Source organism: Tribolium madens, unplaced genomic scaffold (assembly GCF_015345945.1).
Source record: "Tribolium madens isolate multiple individuals breed KSU strain unplaced genomic scaffold, Tmad_KSU_1.1 Scaffold_7;HRSCAF=85;Tcas5.2_LG10, whole genome shotgun sequence".
Taxonomy (NCBI): Eukaryota; Metazoa; Arthropoda; class Insecta; order Coleoptera; family Tenebrionidae; genus Tribolium; species Tribolium madens.
In genome coordinates this window covers 1430773-1444012 of record NW_025401050.1, presented here as the reverse complement: position 1 = coordinate 1444012, position 13240 = coordinate 1430773, and the positions used below count along the sequence as shown (strand labels likewise).

At 33.9% G+C, this 13240-nt stretch overlaps 2 protein-coding genes across 2 annotated transcripts; both read left to right on the top strand.

Moving 5' to 3' along the window:
* The first annotated feature begins 330 nt into the window (after positions 1-330).
* Positions 331-3259, top strand: LOC123009843 (ankyrin repeat and KH domain-containing protein 1-like). The gene is made up of 3 exons (XM_044406386.1): positions 331-500; positions 1697-2876; positions 2927-3259. The coding sequence occupies exons 1-3, from the start codon at positions 483-485 to the stop codon at positions 2968-2970; spliced, it is 1242 nt and encodes a 413-aa protein (XP_044262321.1). The 5' UTR covers positions 331-482; the 3' UTR covers positions 2971-3259.
* Positions 3260-9335: 6076 nt separating this feature from the next.
* Positions 9336-9789, top strand: LOC123009954. Its single transcript, XM_044406550.1, has 2 exons — positions 9336-9666; positions 9718-9789. The coding sequence occupies exons 1-2, from the start codon at positions 9399-9401 to the stop codon at positions 9753-9755; spliced, it is 306 nt and encodes a 101-aa protein (XP_044262485.1). The 5' UTR covers positions 9336-9398; the 3' UTR covers positions 9756-9789.
* Positions 9790-13240: the final 3451 nt, after the last annotated feature.

Below are 13240 nucleotides of genomic sequence, written 5' to 3'. Positions count from 1 at the left end.
TATAGTTTTGTTTCTTAGTGGCTTTTGAAAACTAAATTTTGAAATTAATGAAAATTCTGTCGGTTCTAATTGTGAAATAATTAATTGCTCTTCCAGATGATTTTGTTTTTTTCACATTCAATATTGCTATATTTCCTCTTTTTTTTAATACATATCTACTTCCAATCTTATTTTCAGCCAATCACAACACAGAAAAATCCACAAGGAATAAAGCAAGATCACTAAATTAGTTTGTCTCAATTCTAGTGCATTTAACATTCAAGGTTGGTATGAGTGGGAATTGCTTCTCTCTTTCTTTATCTGCACATACGCTCTTCTGTGCGCATCCGTGATAGCTGCACTGTGCGTGCAACTCGACCATTCTTCATTGTTTAAGCTCTCGTTTTATGTTTTTCTCCATAAAAAAAAAACAAAATTTCAATCATTGAACGTTCGCCCTGCATAAGGTGTTTTTGTGTTTAATCAGAAAAGAAAAAGTTGTAATGGCAGCGACTCAATGGGTAAGTTTAATTACTTTTTAGTGTGTGCACGTGGGATTTTTTTTTGTTCATTTATGAGTTACGATTTTTTGGGTGAATGGATTATTTTTAATTGTTGCAAGTGTCTTTACCGGCATATGGAATGATAGAACACAATAAAAATAATGTTTTTCGTGTATTTGATAGAAATGTAGTACGTTGTTCAATTTAAAATCGTAAAGAAAAGTGGAACTTTGATCGTTAGCAACACATTTCTTCACGATTTCAGTTAGCTACACTTTTCTTTACGATTTTGGATACTTAGCGACCATTAAATAAAGCAACGATTAAACTTTATACATTTTAATTATGAATATTAATAGAAAATGTACAATTATTTACAGTATTAAATGTTATCAACTTCTTCTACTTTTAGCAAACGTAATTCATTAGCTCGGCAGGCTTTATATGTAAAGCAAAAATCATAACTACTTTCATGAACAGGAACGTATCATCCGGGGCCTTAGTGAAAAACGTGTTGATGTTATCCATCGTAAAAACTTTAGATTTTTTGGCCACATATCCGTCATTTTAACGTTTTAAATATGCAAGGACTTTTTATAAGTATAAATTTTGATTAATAGCCAGCGTACTTTTTAACATTGAATTCAATGACCACAATGTTGAAGATTTCAAACTTTTGGCCTACAACAATACGTTAAAAATTAGTACTGAAAAGTAATGTAATTAATGACAAATACCTTTTCAAAAAAGAAAGCGATTAGTATGTTTTCATCACTTCCCTCTACTTTTTTTGATTTTCTCCATGAACAAAACTGTTCATAAGTTTTCTCATACTTTTCTCTTACCTTCGACGGTAGCAAATTTGAATTAATTTCTGTTACTGTTCTTAAAATATTGGAAAATCCTTCACCCAATTCAGTAATTTTGCACAATGAAAAATTTATTTACTAAAAACATCGTTCTTTTCTTTTGCTACCATGTTAGCAAAATATGATACCTTGATCAATTAATTTTTCTTCATTTTAGTCTTTTGGGTCAAATACACAAAAAAATAGCATGTTCAAGACGTTAAGAAAAGTGATTTTTTTTTGTTCGTGTAATTTAATTGAAACTTTCACACTCACTGGAAAACAACCACTTTTTTTTAACTTATAGAACAATCTACTATTTTTTTATTGAATGTAATAATGTTGAAATTGTGTAATTGCTTGTAGGTAAAAAGTCGTTTTCTTGAAGACATCAAAAGCGGGAATTTAAAGGGAGTTGAAAATTACGTCTCATGGAAATATCCTTTAGATTTCATTGAAAGAAATGGATATGAATCTCCACTGACAACGGCGATAGTTGCAAAGAAATACGATATAGTGAAGTATCTAGTAGAAAATGGAGTCAATGTTGATTACAAAGATGGTAAAAATTGTGCACCGTTGCATTTGGCAGTATACGAAGAATGTCCGTTAGATATTCTAAAACTACTTATAAATAAGGATGCAAGTATCAAAAAGCAAAGTGATGGCCAATCCCCACAAAATACACAAAACTACAATGAACCTTTATTTTCACCTATACAAGAGGCCATTTGGAGTGGACAATTATATAAAGCTAGACAACTTTTAGAAGATGGTGCAGATGTGTGTGAGATTGGTAGAAGCGACAACATTCCCCTTCTGATAGCCGTTGAAGGAGGAAAACTCGAAGCAATCAAACTTTTATTCGAATTTGGAGGCGATATTACAATGCAAACTGCATTTTTAAAAGCCATAACATTGGGCAAAATTGATATAATTAATTTTTTTATTACAAACAAAGTTATAATTGATTGCAAATATCGGGAAAAATCTACACCCCTAATAGAAGCTATTCGGGCGAGGAAATTTGATGTGGTGAAGATTTTAATTGAAAATGGCGCAGATGTTAATTTTACAACCGATAGAGGTCATAATCCACTGTTTGAATCATTGAAATATTGCACTTGCGACGTTACGAAATATTTAATAAGTAAGGGAGCGAAAATGGGAGCGGATTGGTTAAAGATTTTGACTTTTCAAATTGTGAAAAAATTAATTAAAATGGAAGTTGAACTGAAAAGTATTTTGCTGGGAGATTTTACATGTAATACACTACTAGCAGCTGTGGAAACTAAAAATACTCTTATTGTCAACTACCTTTTGGAACAAGGACTTCCAATTGATTTGTATGATAAAAAGAAAAAAAGTCCACTTGCAATAGCTGCCAAAAATGGCTCTTACCACATTGTTAAAATTTTGATCGATGCTGGCGCTGATATTTATTCAGCCAAAGAAGTATTGGACGAATTTGCTAATCAAAATAATGAATTATATGTTTATTATCAAAGTTTGAAACCAAACCTTAAACCTACACAAATTTCTGAAGGTAAGAAGTAATTTTTTAAATGTTGCGCATTATAATTTCATTGATTTCAGTTTCTATCGACGAATCTCACGAAGACTTTATTGTCGTGGAATGAATTTTTTGAGGTTATTCTTCTGTATATTTCACAATGAAAATATTATTAATGAATGTTCTTCAATAGAACAATAACTAGCTATTTGTAAAATTTCAATTTCGTAATGAAAATTTCTGTGACTTTGATTTTGTAAATTTTTTTAAAAACTCATTAATAAATCATTTACAATAAGCCTGTTTTCTTTAATGGAAATGTAAAACAGTCAACGTTGGCACACCTAACAAATGCATTCATGGTAATTTTGATAAAGGAAGTTGGCAACAAAAAAATCGTCTACGAGAATTTAGAAATGAAGACACAAAAACGGGGACAAAGTGGATATCGCAAACAGTTTTTGGAAATTTGAAGACGAAAAGTGTGCAAACAGAAGTCAGAAAAAGACCACAGCTAAAATTTAGACGCAATTTGTAATGTAGGATTGCTAAACATTTTCTAATTTTTAATAAGAAATTGATGAGAATACAACATACAACAAGAAAGCAATTCAATTATTAGGTCAGGTTGCACTGTTTTTGAAGAACTTGTCAAAAAAGTAAAAATTTTGAAACTAGAGCCGAAGGAGAACTTAGTAAATGCATCAACTTTGAGCTCATTTCAATAAATTACTTAAAATTTATTGCCGATCTTCATAAAACCTGCTTGTATCTTTTGCAAAATAACTTGTTACATATTTATTATTATTGTTACATTATTATTATTATTATTGTTACAAATTTATTATTATTGCTATTCATTATTTAGCGTTAGGATTTATTATTTGTCAGTTACTAATTATTACGTTTTACCATTTTCTAGAACATTTCCTGACTCATTGGTTTTTGTTAATTCGTTACCCAACTTTTGTAAAACTCTTTGTCTGTACCTTGGCAGCAATTAGTCATCTAAGCCGATATATTTTTTGTCAATGATGATTCGTACAACTTCTTACACAACTGATGTGTTGAGAGGCCAGTTCGGCATTAGATCTTGTACTCGTCGGATGAACGAACAATAAAATTTATACACAACATATTATTTTATTTATAAAATCCGGAACAATCTTTTTTCTTTATAGTCACCCTTTATTTTAAGTTTTTGTAGTAAGAAGTTCATTTTTGTTCCAAACATTGTACTTACAGTGTAGTAATATTATCAGCACTGAATTCTGTCTTTGGATATTAGGTAGTGATGTCTGTCCCCAGGTATTTGATTATCAAGGCTTACAAAAAGCAAACAACAAAATTGTGACATCAATATGAAAACGTAACAATAGTTTTTAACAAAATTTTTAGGGACGAAAAAATTACCTGCTACTAATTTTTTCACCAAAATTTTGACTTGGTAATTTCCATTAAAAAAACAGACTTTAACTATTTACAAAAACGGCACTTGATAAAATCAATCAGTATTACAAAATGTATTTGTTGGCATATTTTTGACTTTTTTAAAAGACCATAATTTATTATTAGTATTTATGATTGTATTACTAAACATTTAATAACAATGTCCAGTGGTTTAGAATTTGCAGATATTATACAACTTCCTTTAGATTGGCTAGATGAAATTCAGTAATTGGATCGTATTATGTACTAAATTTTCAACAAACTGATGGCTTCTGTGTGCTAAAGGTAAACAAAAAATATTGGATTTATAAAAAAGACAATAATAATAAGTATGATTTCAGGACAGTCATCAGTTTTTGAAATTTAAATTATTTACAATTAGTGAAGAGTTGAATTTGGAGTGACAATGATCTTACAATATGAACAGCTAGTAATAAAGTGCTAAGTAAAATAGTCTAAATGCTAGGTTGTAGAGTTACGTATTAAATTAAGATTTGCTTTGTGTAAAAAAGTGGAAAAAAGTATTATCTTTTAAGGCATTATCTGGGTCAACGCAGCAAAAGACCCATAACACGTTTTTTACTTAAAATCACTCACTGAACAATTCTATATCTACATACAGGCTGATTCAAAAGTGTCGGACCGGTGATAGAAGACCTTTAGCATAAAAATGAATTCAGATTTTTTTTAAAGCCTTTTTTTGAAAAATAACAGAACTGTCAATTTCCATATTATCAGGTATGCAGCTTAACTCTTTTGTGTCCGATGTTGTCGAATTTAATTTATTGTTGAATTTGCTAGTTTTATACATCATAAGACAAAATTGGTGTTTTTTTTTTCAACAGGTATCTGTTTAATGTAGCAAGATCTGTCGTTTCCGCTAATTAAATTCAAGAAAACATCCAAAAACTAACCCAAAAGACTCAAACAATTTTTTGTCATGAGAACTTTTTACTCAGTTGGATATGTTTTATTACCACCCAAGAGATGGTCCGACACTTTTGAATCATCCTGTATGTACGGTCCATGTGCAAGACCATAATTTGTTATTAGTATTTATGATTGTATTACTAAACATTTATTTTTATTATTTTACTGTGCAGTTTCACACATTGGATCGCCCTGTTTTTTTATTTTGTTAATGAGCATCTATTATTTAACTGTATTTCTACCATTCACTGTTTTTAACAAAAATATTTGACGTTTAGTATGTTCAGCTGTACATTGCGTTTAATTTGCCTACCTTTTTTTTTATTCTGTTTTACAACAGCTTTCTGTATTATTTTCACCTAACGTTTAGTATTTTTACTTATCAAATGTACATACTTAGCATTTAGTTCAAAGAAATTATTTGGAATTCTATTTTATTTTAAAAATTTTTGGACAACTATTGCTTAATTTTAATTACTTACATCATAGAATGGTACACTAATGTATTTTTTCTACTCCCACATCAAGAACACGGATTATCGTATGTTTCCATGACGCTAAGTCATCTTTTATATAAGTACATCTTGACAATCCGTGACTAATAATTTGTATTTCACAAAAATATATTTAAAAAAAATTGCAGTCGCCTTTAAATTATTTAATTTTGAAATTCTTAAAAGGTCCTCTTTTTTAACATTCATTTAGGGGATTTAGCATTCGAGGTTGGTATAATAAGGAATTTCTTCTCTCCCAGGTATTATAGGTCAGAAAATCCTAAAAGGATATTGATAAGCGGAGCCAATGCGTACTCGGTGTAGTGGGGAAACTTGACCAGTGGCGTAACACAGAACCATTCTGTCGTAAAAGGGGAATTGTAGAGTTGCATTTTTTCACGTCCGTCAGTAGAAATCATGAAGTATCTAACAGCTTTTTATTTTATAACACTGATTTTAAATGTACAATTAACTAATACAAGAAAAAAATTGCAAAATTAATACGTTTTTATTTCTGACAAATGAGAAAAAAAATTAAATGCTGTGGCATTTTTTTCACTTTTCTAGTGCGAAATGTACGTAAAAATTAATGAAAAATTTTACACTTTATTTCAGGAACGTGAAAAAATATTTTTTGTTAGGTCCTTAAATGGTTAGTGAGTATTGTAATTTATAAAGGAACAATTTCTTTAAAAATGTTATTTATTAATAAAGTAACAAAATCAAAATATTTTCATTACTGTACGTAGATTACCTATTTATTTCGTTCAAATAAATAAGTGCCACGCTACTGCTCTCAGCTGATTTCAGAACCCCCCCTATATTTACGAATGGATTCGTCTGCGACCTCTCAGTTTTCGTCTCTGCGCATTCCTTTCATCGATATCCTTCTAGGATTTACCAAACTTTACATACAGACTGAAACGTTGAAATCAGTGCTGAAGCTTTCCTTCCCTCTATTATGGCTCTGACAGTGTGGCTGAAACAAGTGTCTTCCAGTTGTACGATTCACGCATTCTCCTATGCACAAGCTGTCATTTTATGATTTTTTTTCGTCGATAAAAAAAGATACAAAGATCAGAATTTACTTTAATGTTTTAGTGTCAAGTTTAGAAAAGAAACAGCTGCTATGAAAAACGCGACTCCTTGGGTAAGTGTAAATATTTCTCAGTTTTGTTTCATTTCGAATTAACGAATTTCTACTTTTTGGATGAAAGTATTATTTTAAATTAACGTAAAAGTGTTTTCTGTTTTGAGCATTTTGAGTAACAGTTGCACAAAATGCAACTATTTTGTGGAAACATTTTATGCAATATACTTTTGCCATCACTAGCTGCATAGTGCATACTATCGTTTTTAAGTGAGAAATTGTTGTAGATAAACGTATTTCATCGAAACTAATGCAATTTGACTAATTTGAGCTATCTTCAAGTGATTTGATACCGCTTTGTTCAAATGCAGTGGCGGCTCATCAGGTGAGGCAACTGAGGCCTCAGTTGGCCTGAGTTAATTTAAACACATTTTTACATAAATTATTTTTGGGGAGAATTTTTGTTGAAAAAATGTTCCAATGTTCACTTTGACGTTTCAAACCCAGCGCAGTTGGTATGAGGCCCCATTTTACAAGCCTCAGTTAAAGCGTTTTGCGCATGCTCAGTACGGTTTCACAAAGCGAGAGGAAAGACACATAGATGCAAAATCTTGCATGTTTTGTCTTTAAGAATCAAAAAACAAAAACTTTCCGTTTTTTTCTATAGCAGATTTATCGCGATTTTACAGAATTCGACAAAAAAATTCTTTATACATTTTTAATATAGTTAAATTCTAGTTATACAAATGTTTTCAATTTGAAAATGAGCAGTCATTTATAGAGATTCTCACTTTTCAAAAGCAGAGCAAATAACGATATTGGAACTCACTGACGCCAACTTTAAAGACATTTTTACTTTTACTTGGCATTTTGTCAATGGAAAAAGAATTGCTGCTTAGTGATCTATCACAAAATTTAAACTTTTATAAGGAAATCATTGACAAAGTTTCTGTAATATATTGTAAATAGTAACTTTACTTAGTGTAAGTTGGCAACAGCAGCGAGCTGTCAAGTGTGGTGTCATGAATCAGAATGGCAACCTTTATACATGTAATATTAGTTTCTTAAAATATATGTAATAAACTCAACCATCGGCTTTTGATAGATAACAATATAAAAATACAACAGTTTCCAACCTATTTTTTTGTGTGTTTTTGTTTTTACTTCTGATTTTTATTGTATGTTATAAAGTTTTCTTATAGTTTTTTTTTACTTTTTTTAATTGAAAAAATGAAACCCTAAAAAAGTCAGCGTGTCGAGCAGATTGATTACCTCATGGGCGACATGGAAATATCTGTAATTTTTTTTATTGATTTTGGTTTCTCCTGGCCTTTTTCACGAGCCGCCACTGGTCAAATGTCATCAATTTTAACTGTCAAATATAATAATACATTCAATTTAAAAATCACTTAATGGAAAAAATAGTATAAGAAACACGTGTTAAAAATTGTCATAGTGATGATACTAGTGCATTGTACCACAATGAGCGTGTTTGTAACGCGTGTAAAATGATAGAATACAATAAAAATTATGATGTTTGGTGTTTTGATTGAATGTGATTGTGTCGTTTTGCTTATAGGGAAAGATTAGATTTCTTGAAGCCATCAGAAAAGGAGATATGAGTGGAGTTGAGACATATATAATTAAATTGAAATTTCCTTTAAATTTTATTGAAAGAAATGGATATGAAACTCCACTTACAGCGGCAATAAATGCAAAGAAATTTGATATACTGAAGTACCTCGTAGAAAAAGGAGCTGACGTTGATTACAAAGATGGTAAAAATTGTGCTCCGTTACATTTGGCAATATACGAAGAGTGTTCATTTGATATTTTAAAACTACTTGTAAATAAAAATGCAAACAGAAAGCAAAGTGATCGTCCATCACTACAAATTGCACAAGATTCAGAATCCATCAATAAAACCAATTCTGAGGATGCAAAACTTTTAGACGAAGTCGAAGGACAAACAAAAAAAGCCTGACACAATTACTTCTATGACCGTTTTAAAAAAATCTATTGATCCTCTACATAATGCTATTTGGGCTGGAAAATTATATGAAGTTCGACAACTTTTAGAAGATGGTGCAGATATTTGTAAGACCGGTAGAAGCAACAAAACTCCTCTTATGATAGCTGTTGAAACAGGAAATCTTGAAGCAATCAAACTTTTGTTCGAATTTGGAGCCGATGCTACGATGCAAATTGCATTTTTAGAGGCTGTTACTTTGGGCAAAATCGATATAATTAAGTTTTTTATAACACAAAAAGTTTTAATTAATTGCACATATCTGGAAAGAACTACACCCCTAGTTGAAGCTGTACGGGTAGGGAATTTAGATGTGGTGAAGATTTTAATAGAAAATGGCGCCGACGTTAATTTTACAACCAATGAAGGCCATAATAATCCACTGTTTGAATCTCTGAAAAATGACAACTGCGACATTACGAAATATTTAATAAGTCAGGGAGCGAAAATGAAGGCAATGTGGTTAAAGAGATTTACTTTAAAAATTGTGAAGAATTTAATTAAAATGGAAATCAAATTGAAAAGTATTTTGTTGGACGACTTTCAGCGTAATACTTTACTAAATGTTGTGGAAACTAAAAGTGCCCTTGTTGTTAAGTACTTTTTGGAACAAGGGCTTCCAATTGATTTGTATGATAAAAAAGGAAAAAAGTCCACTTGCAGTTGCTGCAAAAAATGGTTGTTTCCACATTGTTAAAATTTTAGTCAATGCAGGTGCTGATATTTTTTCGGCTACGGAGGAATTGGACGAATTTGCCAAACAAAATGAGGACTTTTATATTTATTATCAAACTTTGAAAACGAAATTTAAATCTACACCAATTTCTGAAGGTAAGAAGTCATTTTTAAAATGTTGTTTATATTTAATTTTATTGGTTTTAGAAGAAGCTGTCGACGAATCTCAAGGAATTGAAAATTAAATAATAATATCTATGTTTCTTTTGTACCCTTCAAAATAAAAAAAAAGTAATGCATTTATCAAAAAACATTTTTTTTTACTTTTGTCTGAAAACTGGAAACAACACCTTATACCTAGTGAGGAACGAAATAAATCAGATTTTTCAAAATACTTTTTAAAATAAAAAAAAAATGGAAAATTTTATGTTTCATTCGTAAAAAAACCTAAAAATAATAATTTCTTTTTAACTAAAATTTGAACATATATTTTCAGCTTCACAAAACAAATATGGTCTAAGTGGCTCTAATATAGGAAAATATGCATCAATGTGCAAAATTTTTATTAACAAAAACAAATCCGATTCAATAAAGATGTTTACATCACGTAATAAATACATACAGGGTGAATATAAAGTATGAAATTATTTGCCTTCAGAAAATAATAATTAATATAAATTAACGTAATATAAAAAATGGGATCGTATTTTGAAATCGAAATTTTGTCTTGTTTTTGAGTTGTGCGATTTTTTTTAGTCAAAATTGCAATTTATGTAAAAAAAAAATTGAAAAAATTAAATATTAAGTAGATAGTTGTAATCTTTAGATCATAACCTTTATGAGAAAAATAATTTTATAGTGGGTTGCTATTTAAGAAAATAATTTTTTTTTGTAGAACTCTAAAACAAAAAAAGATTTCGAAAAATTTTATTCTTGATAAAACATCACATGTTTAAAGTACTTTATCGTTCATCAATTAGTTTTTCCAAAAAATTTATAGTTTAAGCAAAAAACGTTTGGTTCCATACTTTTTATTCACCTGGTATTTCTCTATTATTATTTTTTTTTCTCGCTTAAATTTGACTGGAACCAGAGCCCCCAGTCTCCGACAACTGAAGGGTAATTCCAGTCGGCTTAATCCATACCCTAGAACCTGCTCCATACGACCGCATGGTAAGCAAATCCTAGGTCCAAAAATCGTGTGCCCTAAGCAGACGCAATGAGCCGAGGATTACCGCCTTCTGCATTTGACCGGCAAGTCGTTCAGCTGCGTCGCGGCATGCCGGAATGATCTTCAAAGACGAAAGCAGCGTTGGTCTTGCACCCCCTAAACATCCGATGACCAAGACGACCAGTTTGATAGAATAGCCAGGATACAGCCTACGGAGCTCCTGAAGGAGATCTCGGTATTTTAACCGCTTGTCCTCCTCCTTAGCAGAGATGTTTGGCTCAGCCGGAGCTGAGAATTCGATCACAAACATCTCCTTAGATAGAGGATCGAGGAGGACAATGTCAGGCTTGTTGGCCTGAATGAGTCCTGTAGTTGAAAACGAAAAGTTCCAATAAATTCGGCACTTCTCATTCTCCACTACCGACTCAATGTCTCCTGGAGCATAGGGAAGCACAGGTGTTTCGTCTACACCGTACGAGTGTCTAAGGTGGTAGTAGACCACTCGTAAGGCCGCATTGTGGCGATGGATATAGGACGACACTGCATACTTCGGACAAGCCGACAGTATGTGCATCAGTGTCTCTGGTGCAGTGCGACATGCCCTGCACCGGATATCCGGAATGCCCATACCCATCACGCGGCTGCGATAGACGAGCGTGTTAAAAACACCATCTTAGCAGGCTATGATAAACCCCTCCGTCTCCGACTTTAACCCACTTGCCTTCAAGAAGGCAAAGGTCAGCCGCTGAGACAAGCCCTGGTCTTCTATGGTTTTATAGKAGACACCATGCATGGGCTTGTCACAGTGCTTGCGCAATAAACTGCGCACCTCGGCTTCCCTTACGTGGGCCTGGAAACGAGTATCCTCCCACTCTGTGACTGAGTTTTCAGACACTCGTTCCTCATCGAAGACAAGACCGAGTTCATCCGCTGCCCTTCGTGCTGCCCTAAACAAAAATGCTCCCACCTCCCCTCTTTCGTGTTCGCATACCATGCGAAGAAGGGGATCCGAGCTCCTGATGATCTTACAGGCTGTACCCAAAGCTACTCTGTCGTGCAGACACCGCAAACTCAAGAGTCCACGGCCTCCCCGATTACGTGGGAGATATAACCATGGAACGGATGATTTTGGGTGATGACTCCTTTGAAGAGTCATCATTTTGCGGGTCCCTACATCGAGGTTTTGCAACTCACCTTTAGTCCACTTCKCTACTCCAAAAGAGCAGAGCAGGATCGGAACGGSAAGCATATTTGTTGCGGCAACTTTGTTCTTCRCCGACAGTTCGGAAGACCAAATTTGCCGGAGCAGTWGCCGATACTTGCCACGAAGAGACTCTTTGATTTTACCTACCWCTTGAACATTACGCTGTTCAATGCCGAGGTAGGTATAGGTCTCTCCGGCATTCAGATGTTTAAGAATGCTTCCATCAGCAAGTTGCTCATCCTCTCCGTATTCTCCGCATCGTRCTCTCTTGATATGYACCAGTGCGCATTTGTKRGTTCCGAACTCCATTCCAATCGCATGAGTATACTCCTGCACCACCCTAAGAGATTGTTGTAGTTCTCTTTTTCCGGAGGCGTAAAGTTTAAGGTCATCCATATAGAAAAGATGGGTGACCTTATGCCTCCGGTGCGAAGGTGGGCCGCAAGTATATCCCTTTGTTTTTCGTAAGGCAATTGAAAGCGGAAGTAGCGAAATGCAAAACAAGAAGGGGCTCAAGGAATCTCCTTGAAACACCCCTCTCCGGAACGTCACCCACTCTGTGCGAACTTTTGTGGCACCTGATGTTATGGTGAATCTGGTTCGCCAAAGTAGGATCATTCGTTCTAGGCATTCCACTATAGGATCAGGCACCGCAAGGCTCTTGAGAAGGTGCACAACGAGATGGTGAGACGTTGTGTCAAACGCCTTGCGGTAGTCAATCCAGGCCATCGAGAGGTTCCGCTTGTACTGCCTGGAGTCCTGCGTGATAGTACGATCTATCAGCAAGTTCTCCCTGCAGCCAGCCACACCCCTCTTTGACCCTCGCTGTTCGCATACCTCACCAAAAACAGGATCCACTGCTTCAAGTATCCGCATGTATAAGACCCTTCTAAAGATTTTATAACATGCGTTTAAACATGTGATTGGCCTGTAGTTCTTTGGATCGGACAAATCCCCGTTCTTAGGAAGCAACACGGTCCGGCCCTCGACAAACCATTGGGGGATCCCCTGCTCCCCAAGCATCCAAGCATTAAAGATGCGGACCAAATGTGGATGGGTTGATGGAAACTTTTTCCACCAGTAGGTGTTAATCCCATCCGGTCCAGGAGCAGAGAAGTTCCTTGCACCCGTTAAGGCACCTTGAACCTCCTCAAGGGTTATCGGTGGGCACAGGTTGTTTGGCCCCCTCTTGTTTTGCATTTCGCTACTTCCGCTTTCAATTGCCTTACGAAAAACAAAGGGATATACTTGCGGCCCACTTTCGCACCGGAGGCATAAGGTCACCCATCTTTTCTATATGGATGACCTTAAACTTTACGCCTCCGGAAAAAGAGAACTACAACAATCTCTTAGGG

Excerpts from the sequence above, each read along its gene's own strand:
- LOC123009843 (XM_044406386.1), top strand. Across the intron at positions 2,877-2,926 it reads ACCTACACAAATTTCTGAAG|TTTCTATCGACGAATCTCAC; the intron begins GTAAGAAGTAAT and ends CATTGATTTCAG.
- LOC123009954 (XM_044406550.1), top strand. The coding sequence starts at position 9,399 with ATGTTGTGGAAACTAAAAGTGCCCTTGTTGTTAAGTACTTTTTGGAAC. Across the intron at positions 9,667-9,717 it reads ATCTACACCAATTTCTGAAG|AAGAAGCTGTCGACGAATCT; the intron begins GTAAGAAGTCAT and ends TATTGGTTTTAG.